Source organism: Amia ocellicauda, chromosome 21 (assembly GCF_036373705.1).
Source record: "Amia ocellicauda isolate fAmiCal2 chromosome 21, fAmiCal2.hap1, whole genome shotgun sequence".
Taxonomy (NCBI): Eukaryota; Metazoa; Chordata; class Actinopteri; order Amiiformes; family Amiidae; genus Amia; species Amia ocellicauda.
The window spans coordinates 6,676,859-6,686,758 of record NC_089870.1 but is presented as its reverse complement, the minus strand read 5'-3'; the positions used below and the strand labels follow the sequence as shown (position 1 = coordinate 6,686,758).

General features: G+C 41.2%; 1 protein-coding gene across 1 annotated transcript in view; it reads left to right on the top strand.

Annotated features, from left to right (window-relative positions):
* Window positions 1-338: 338 nt before the first annotated feature.
* The window catches only part of map3k9 (mitogen-activated protein kinase kinase kinase 9), a 32,498-nt gene continuing 22,936 nt past the window's right edge, over window positions 339-9,900 (top strand). The window contains exons 1-2 of the mRNA XM_066694593.1: window positions 339-1,006; window positions 7,192-7,605. Coding sequence (XP_066550690.1) covers window positions 592-1,006; window positions 7,192-7,605 — 829 coding nt within the window. The 5' untranslated portion in view covers window positions 339-591. The remainder of the gene's footprint in view (window positions 1,007-7,191; window positions 7,606-9,900) is intronic.

The window sequence follows — 9,900 nt, the reverse complement described above, 5'->3', positions numbered from 1 at the left end:
CAAAGAGCACGCAAATGGCAAGGTGAGCAATCCAAAAGACATTTTCATAAACATAAATTCTCTATTCTGCTACATTTAACACATTTGAAGCATCTCTGCAAGCTCCAGGTGCAGGATTATTGGTGATTGACAGTTCTCTCTAGCCAACGAGTGGCCAGGCGTGGTGGATCAGCAAGCAGTGGGCGGGTCTGAGGCTGAGAACAAGGTAACGCGTGTACGTGATTGATGCACTAATGCTCCAATGACAATCGCAATCGGGTGATTTGTGACTGGATCTGGCCAGTAGAGATCCAGAGTGGGCGTGGCCACGCGTGTTGGCTTTGAACGATGGATGCAAACAGGACGGGGCAGTAGGAAAGCTGCAATTCCGATACAGACGTGGGATTTTTTTTTATTCTCATCTCATCCAAGGAGGACCCTGACATGAACCGCGATTAAATGACTTGGGTTTTAAAAACAACCCCGAGGACTCCAGTGAACTCCCACTGTGGGCAGCCGGGGCTTTGTTAAGGGTACCCCCGACCCTTGTGTCCCAAGTCAGGTGTATATGAGCCGCCAGGATAATCCCGGCTGCCCCTATGGATCGGTTCAATGGATGCCTTCAAATCCCCTTTTAATAGTAACTCAAGTGCCATCGGGTCTGGTGCCCAGCCGTCCAAGACAGAGATCGCGGCGGTGGCGGAGGCTGTCGGCTGGCCGCAGAGCCCCCAGAGCAGCACCGCCGCCGCCCCAGCCTCGGTCCCCGCAGTGTCGGGCTACTGGACGGCCGTGTTTGACTACGACGCCGGTGCGGAGGATGAGCTCAGTTTACGCAAGGGCGACCTGGTGGAAGTCTTGTCCAAGGACTCGCTGGTGTCCGGAGACGAGGGCTGGTGGACGGGGATCATAGAGGACAGGGTTGGCATTTTCCCCAGCAACTACGTGAGTAGCGGGCACGGCATCTCGAGAAAGCTGCGGGACAAGGATGCGGAGGACTATCCCGATTGCCCCGCACAGCCTCTGCACCGTAAGTATACCTGAAGTACTTGTGATCGTAGACCCAGTGTGCTGGAAATCCCTCTGTGATCTTGCACAATTGAGAACAGTCAAGTTTGGCCCCATTCCTATATGCATGTTTACAGATGACGGTGGGGTGCTGTTTTTATTGCCTTTTGTTTGGATTTGCAAGTGTCCAGAGTCAATACGTGTTAGTCGCGCCTATGTGCACGCTAATGCAATGCATTTTGTGGGGCTGTTTCTGCCCAATTGCGTACCGCTTGCACAGCTGATATGCCATGCTAACACAGCCGTGCCCAATCCTCTGCCGATGGTTCCTTCCGTGCTTGACGTTTTCGTCACAAGCTGCCCTGTACCGTCTCCATCACCCCCACCCCCTTAGCTTTTTTTGTTCTCTCTTCCAGGCCGTAAAGCGCTTGTCCTTTTCAGCTTCTTGCATTGCACTTGCCGCTTTCTTATGTTAGTCTGCTTCTAATGATTTGATGCACTATTTGTAAAACAGCACACCACCTGGAAAGCCTTCACGAATGTAGTAACATATTGGCTACAGTAATCAGTGCTGTCATGGAGGCAGATGAATAGACTGCACGTTATTGACCTCTGACAGGTGCCTTACTTGCATTACTGTGTTAAAAAGCTATATACATATCTGGACATTTTCTCAGGCAAACCCTTAGAGAGGTTTTCAGTAATGTTTGCCCGACAGAAGGAAATTCTATTCTATATATTATAATTAAATCCAGCATTGCCTTTGCCACACCCAACATGAAATTGCCTTGGTAATTAGGGCTCATTTCATGATCTCAGACAGTCAGTAGCCATACTTTGCATGTCTAAAGTAACTTTTGGGAGAAACTATTGAGATTCACCCACTGGCTCAGGTCACAGATGAATGATTCTTTAAACCCAGCCCCCACTGGACATAAGTGTGTCAAATATTATTTTGACTACTTGACAGACTGTCTTTGAAATGCTGAGGTGCTTTATGGTGCTAATGACAATATCTTGCAAAGATGTAAATAGGGGTGCAAGCTGGGCATGAGTTTAGGGCTTTTAAGGGATCAGTTGACTGTGACACAGACAGCCTTAATCTACTGTTTAAGTGAAGCAGAATTGAATTTAGAATTGGTTGTAGTGTTGGACTGATTATAAATGGGTCCGAAGCAACCGATTCACCCATTGATTCACAGCAGAAGCCCTTGTATCTGAATGCTGCCTTTTCAAAAACAACTAGAGTTATACCACAGAACAATACATAAAAAAGGAGTTGAACTTGTATGAAACAAACAATATTATGGAAACTGATTCCCTGGGATCTCTTAGGAAGGTGTTTGCTGTGTTATTGGCATCAGACAGACTACCAAGTAACCCAAAACAAGCAATAGAACTAAATGAATTCCCTTTTTTATGTTCTTATGTTTAGAAGAATAATGCAGAATCTCATGGTTGTACCTTGATCCACATCTGAGACGTACACAACGGAGGCTGAAAAAAGGAGCTATAAAATCCTCATAGAAACATTTTTATTCCTGGTTGGGTTTTATTTGATTTATTTGTTGGGCAGCTGAAAGCTAGACCCACCATTAGCAAATTAGGGATGTAAACATGAAGTAACTCCCACTGCAGGATAGGGTTACTGCAGATCTATCTGGCTTCGTTTCAGGCACATAGTAAACCGCAGATTCCCTACAATGCATTGCACGCTACTATGTCACTGTAAGCCAATGGAGCTTACAATGGTTTGTTTGAAGACAGTCCCTTTTCTTTCGTATTGAAAACACAGAAAACTGAGGCCCTCTAGAAGAATTATCTTATTTTAGTACATAACCACATTCCACATAAAAGGGACAAGGTTAGGAAAATGATTCTAGGAATCCCACTGTGTATCAGCCTAATTTATGTTTTTCGTGGTGTGTTGCGTAATTTCAAGCTTGTTACATTAGTTTGAGGTAAGTTGCAGTGGCAGTTGTGTGGTGTTAATGGTTTAAAATGTAGATTTGTATTGCTCTATCACTACAGTCTGTACAAGAGTCAGTACTTTGCAAAAACCTTAAAAAGAATGTGCTGTAAAAATCAGATACTTGTTTCCCTGTATTTTGAAAAAATGGGCATTGTAGACGTATTATTACTTGTATTCATCTTATGTTATGCCTATATAGTTGCACTGCACTCGTTTCCAAGATGTCAGCTTCCATGTAGTGCAGTAGGGGTATGCCTTGCAATTGCTGTCTGTGTGCCACACTCATTTCTATGGCAGACGGGCACTACTCTAGTAGCTGAAGTGATGTCAGACAGACTGCAGCCTTCAGGACATACCCCTTCATTACTGAATGAAAGCTGACGTCTTGAAAGCGATTGTTCTTGTTTTATAATTTCCAGATTTAAATAAAACATGTCAGGAATTGAAAAATGAAAAGAAAACTGACAGGCAGATACCTTGAATGGTTAAGGCAACACATGTATAATGATGTATTTTTTGGAACATGGTACTTGTTTTTAAGATTTTGATCTTGTAGTAAAATGATTAGCAGAAAAAGACTGAGTAAAAAAAAAAAAAAAAGTGAGAAATCTATTGTATGAAAATACAGTTGGGTCTTTTTTTCCAGTCCTTTTTCCAAAACCCAATTTCTCTCCGCGGCAAAAACTGTTAATCTAGAAATTGAATCAAATGATTAAGATAAGAGAACATCAATTTGTACAGCTGATATTTTACAGTTTTTTCCTACCTCCTAATGTGATAAGAAAATATTTTCCAATATAAGACAGGCACAGCTTAAATAACACACTCTTCTGTGAGAAGGATACCTGGTTCAAAATATTAAGTTAAAGATAACTGTGTAATATCATAGGAGATTCAACCTTTACTGTATTAACTTACAGAGGGGGCTGTTATAGGGACTGGAGGAAACTAATCTCCCTAGAGGGCTTCATTGTCTATAAAATACATCACTGAGTGAACCAATTACTTTCTCACAGAATCAACTTCTTAATCTCTTTCCTTTTTCATTATTTTGCCATGTGTACAGACTTATTCTAATTTATTGGATATATGATTATGTATGTTTTTTGTGTGCTATTTTTACCTCCAGCCTCCAGCTTTAAATAAAAGAACTATGTGGTTGACACTAAACATTCGCATAGGTCTATAGTACTGCTCTCTATTCTCAATCACTGTCGGGGAAACTTGGCCACAAGGCCTTAATGCACTTTGTTCATGCGGTGATGGGCTGTGCCAGATGCAAAGGGGGTGATGAGATACTGCTTGGATCTCTGAGAAATATTAGCCGTGCCCAAGATTAAGAAGTGTTGTTTGTGTAAGGAAGGAAAATGTCAATAATTGAAATGTGATTTTGGGGGGAACTTATAATCAAGTATCCTTACCTGTAGATATTATAGGTAATAGGATGTTTGGTGACCTTTTTTTGTGACATCTGGTGATAAGAGATTACGGGCTCGAGTGTGTCTTGTACATCAGTGGAAAGGGTCTTGTGTCTCAATATCTAATTAAGAGATGGTGGTGGTGAGGTTCAGGGAAGCGACATGGAGTCCGGTAGCTCTATTAGTCCATCCATTCTGAATAAATATGGATCTGTAGAAAAGCTTCTGGGAGGCTTATCTGGTCAAGACACAGCTTTGAACACCGAATGAGTCCTCCAAGAGCATTATTGTAGATTCTAGGGCTGCAACAAACGACTATTTTGATAATCGATTAATCTGTCGATTACTACTTTGATTAATCGGATAAAACTAATTCCAGCATTAAATGCAAGTATTTTATTAAAGTTTAGAATTTTTCCTCATCTTGTGTAATGCTCTCTTTAAAACAAATTGAGATGGCAGTGATAAAACCAATGGAAAACATATGTGCACAAAATAAAGGGCTTTATTGTATATAGTGTATATATCAACAGGTGTTTTTACATTGATCTAAAAACACAAAGCTGTTTTACTTTTCAGTTTGAAAGGTGCTAAACTCTTTTGATAAATAATGAAAAATAAAGTAAACATTCAATTCAGTATTTACAGGCTTTTCTACATCAAATAGCTTCCACGGCAGTCCAATACTGGACTGTGGAGGTAGATTTGTTTTTCCTGAAATGAGAGACGATACGAGTATGCATAGTAGCACAATATTTAAATTTACATGCACACTGGATGATGCATACGATCACAAATTGCGTGAAAAGAGAAAAACACGTGTGTTCATATTCCCTTTCCCACCTCGCACACTGACTGTGAAACGAGCTCGATTAGATCTGATTTCAAATGCGTTAAAAATGACGTCGGACAATGAAACATGAGAGGAAGACGTGGATTGGAAAAGCTCATCATCTGTGTGTCTAACCACGGATAATTATACAACACAGCAAATAAATATAGACCGACAAAAAATGGCACGTCAACGCAGAGGAGCCGGGCAGGAGAGGTACTGACTGTCTGATGTAGCTAGAACTCGACAAAGTGGTTAAGCACAGATCAATAACAACACATTCAAAGTAAAATATTATTTTAATGGTAAAATAGTATTTGAAATGAATAGTTTAACATTGAAACATGCACTCTGCTTTTGTGTCTTTATGGTGAGGTGTAGTTTATGTGCGATATTTTTAACATATTTCGTAAAAATTATGTAAAAGATCAGTTTCTTCAGCAGCCCCGTTGCAAACTCGTAACGAAACTCAAACGTTTTCCATTTGTTTTTTCGTTTACGATATATATTTATATTCTGAATTCAGTATTTACGGCACTAATTTGATCATATATTCACAGTCTTCTGCAGCGCACCGCACTTCCACAGGCTGTGAGCAGCGCACACTAGTTTAAAGAAATGTCTTAAAAATTACCCTTTTAAATAAGTTTTTAAGGAGTTGCAAGAAACGGAAAGGCTGTGGACTTAGTTGCAGCAGACTGTCTTCTGTGCAGTTCAGTGTAAAGAGCTCCCACACTGTAGAAGACTTTCGCGGCTTTCCACGGGTGTAGTTTTTTTTTTTAGCTGCGCCCCGGTAGACCCAACTAATCGACGATGAAATTCATTGCCAACGATTTTTAATAATCGACATAATCGATTTCATCGATTAGTTGTTGCAGCCCTAGTAGATTCCAGTCTGCTTCTTGGTTGAACATTGCCCAAGGACTGAAATAAGAAAATAGTTGTCAGTTGGCTAGGAAGCAAGGGGTGCCATGCAGGCATCCAGAGATGTGCAGCAAAAAAAAAAAAAAACCACCAAGGTCAAAGGTTTCTAATGGTATTATTGATTCATTTGTATCAAATTTTCTCAAGAGTCACAATGAAGTTCAGTTGTAGCTCAAAAGCTGAATGTTCTTAGTGGTGTAGCTGTGTGTAAATTCCATGTGTGTGTGTGAAGGACCTCATGACCACCAGTGTGTTTGAGACACCAATCTACTGCCAGCATGGATGAAATGTGATACTGAGGGCGCATGTATCCTACAGCATGACAGTGCACCATTTCAGAAAGCTTGAGCTGCTGCAAGTAGAGTTATACTGAACATTTCATGGCCATCTCAAGAGTCCTGACCTTAATCCTGGAGAGCAGTCAACCACTGGGATGAACTGGAGCAAAGTAAAATCAGGCAGAAACAAGTAAATAGTAGAGAGTTGGCCAGGAAGCAGGGGTGCCATGCAGGCCGTACCTGCTCTCCAGGTGGCAGTTGTGCTGGTCTGTTTGATGATTCAGGTGGCAGCTTGTTTTTCATAGGTGTCTTTTGGTGCTTTGGTGGTGGAACAACAGTTTGCTGGTGCTACCAGAGGAGATAATGTGGTTAAAGCAAGCACTGCATAATGCTAAATTGTAAAATTGTATTGGGCTTTTTCTCTCCAAAAACAGTGTAGCCCGTAGGCACTTTTACAAATGTTTTTTTTTTATCTGTGTTGCCCTGGAAAGTGTTGTCAGCTCTAAGAGTAGTAATATACAATAATGAGACCTTTATATAGAATTTTATGGAAATATTTGTCATGCACTGAATTAGATCATCACAAATACAGAAGAGGTATTGTGAAACACATGACATAAACTGCTCATATAATTTTTCCTCCACTTTTTGTGATAACCAATGTTTTGATAATGCCTACATTTGTTAACCATTTCAAGATTTTCATGGATTGAAATTGAACAGGACTTCATTAGGATCCCTTTCATGTTGACACTCTTTCTCCTTGCCTGTCTCCCCCTACAGTGCTGGAGATAAACTTTTCCGAGTTGGCCCTGGAGGAGATCATCGGGGTGGGGGGTTTTGGGAAGGTGTACCGGGCTCTATGGCGCGGCGTGGAGGTAGCAGTGAAGGCGGCACGGCGGGACCCTGACGAGGAGGTGGGCCAGACCCTGGAGAGCGTGCGGCAGGAGGCCAAGCTGTTCGCCATGCTGCACCACCCCAACATCATGGGCCTGGTGGGCGTGTGCCTCCAGGAGCCCAACCTCTGCCTGGTGATGGAGTTCGCCCGGGGGGGCTCGCTCAACCGCGTGCTCTCGGGCAAGAGGATCCCCCCTCACACGCTGGTGGACTGGGCGGTGCAGATCGCCAGGGGCATGCACTACCTCCACTGCCAGGCCATCGTGCCCATCATTCACCGAGACCTCAAGTCCAGCAATAGTAAGTCCTTCCTTTCCATATATCAAAGTTGTCATTGATAATGTGCTGACAGATGTATAAAGGAAAGTGGTGTGAGAAGGGTCTAGAGTTTACACATCAAGGTAGCAGAATGGCCAGCAATGTCCAGGATGTTAGTGCTCTTTAGAGAATGGACAAGAAAGAAATAGGAGAGGTGTAAATGACTCCACTGTGGTCAGATGAAAAAAGGGTTTTCTCCAGAGAAAAAAAAGAGAAAGCTTGAGCTGCTGCACTGGGGTTCAAGTAGAGTTACACTGAAAACATTTCATGGCCATCTCAAGAGTCCTGACCTTAATCCTGCAGAGCAGTGAACCACTGGGATGAACTGGAGCAAAGTCAAATCAGGCAGAGACTAGGGGGATCAATTTACTACACGAGTAAATGCGCCCGGGGAGAAATGTCAGAGTATCCCTCTGGCCAATCTATGAAAAGCAGTACAGTGGTCGTTAAGGCCAAGGGTGTGTCTATACCCTATTAAATACATTGAGAAGAGAGATCTTTTATATTTTGACTGTTGACTCAATATTGTGTTTCTAATTTAATGCATCGATGGGTGCCACAAAGTGCTATAGCTTTCATTTTTACTGTAAATACATCCAGCGGTCATCATTTCAGGGTTTAATATATATATATATATATATATATAATCGGATGATGATGATGCTAGATGTGTGTGTAGGCCTTTATTCAGCTCAGCCTCAGATTATAAAACACAACATGCATCTGTGAGGTGGTTTTTGATTAAACATAAACATCTCGTGGGGTGCTATGCTTGCTTTTTTGGACCATGTTAAGCAGTCCAGCACTGTGGACTTGAGAACCACAGCATCGCAGGGAATATTTAATTTGAATCGTGGCGACTTCACGTATCTCTGGTTTGAAGCCAATCTCGCACTAGGTCATGTACATTATAATTTAAACACGAACTGAAAGGTAAGATAAGGAACTGTAATTAAAAAAAGCCTAGCATAGATAGACTTTTTGATTTGAAAATATTTCTAACTGGACTAAAGAAATCTCTACAAGGAGAAATGTCCTGGATTTCTTTGCCTTGGTCTCAAGTTATGGAAGGGGAATTTAACATTGCAATGCTCTTCAAAAGTGCAAAAGTGTGGGCTGTACAAATATTCTTTACATTACAGAGTAATAAGGAATTCATCTCTGAGAGGCATCTGGTAAGGGAATTTACCCCAGGTCAAAAGTATTAATGACCCCTCCCACACAAACACACACACACACACACACATACATATTTCTATGAAAATATCTTGATCAAACTCAGTTTTCTTGTTTGATTCTAATACATTTTGTTAATGAATTCTTTGTGCATTGTTTATTTTCTAGGATTATTTTTTTTTATTTTTACTTAAAGGGATACTTTGGTATTTTGGCATTTTAACCAGATGTCTTACTCACCCATAAGAATTCGTTGAAACCTTTTTTAATTCTGTGCATTCAGTTTGAAGAAATTTTAATTTTTCATTTCGTTAGCTAGGAAGTCAATGGTCGCAAAACGCTGACTAATAGATCTTTGAAATACTCAAAAGCTTGTCCGTTTGTCATTTGTAGTCTTACAGTACTATACATAGTAAATTTAATAGTTGTTGTTAATTAACTGGTAATCATAAGAAATGAGTTTGCACATATTTCCTTATTTACAGACTACTTTCAGTTTTGCCTGTGCTCTCTGGGTTTTCATTTGCGCACAGCGAGCGTATCCTTGTGCCGACCTCATCACAGCTGATTAAATGTGTAGTTTGCTGAGAAAAAATGTTTAAAGATATTCATCAAAATACTTTTGATTTTGTGTAGATTTGTAGAGAATACTTATTGTACAAATGTTCTATCCACCCAGCTTTTGAGTATTTAAAATATGTATTAGCTGGATTTTGAGAGTCAGCATTTTGCGACCATTGACTTCTAGAAAGTATGCTAATCTAACGAAAAAACATGATTTATTTACTGATATAGGCAGCTGTAACATCTGTTCTACATTTCAGTACATTATAAAGAATACAATAATTCAAGATTCCTTCACTTCACTCCACAGCCTTGAGTTTGTCTTAAAATCAAGTTTAAGATCAGATGTTTAAAGGCCCTGATTGAGGACTGCATGGTTTGCCTTGGCCAGTTGATCCAGGACTGTGCCTGTATGCGAAGTGGCCTGTGTCTGTGGGGGGGTGGTAATCCTGTTTTGCAGTGCGTTTGCCTTGCTGTGTCTCTTAAACCGCAAGCCTATTAGTGGGGCTTTAGCCTGTGCTCAAGCAGTCGGTGGAC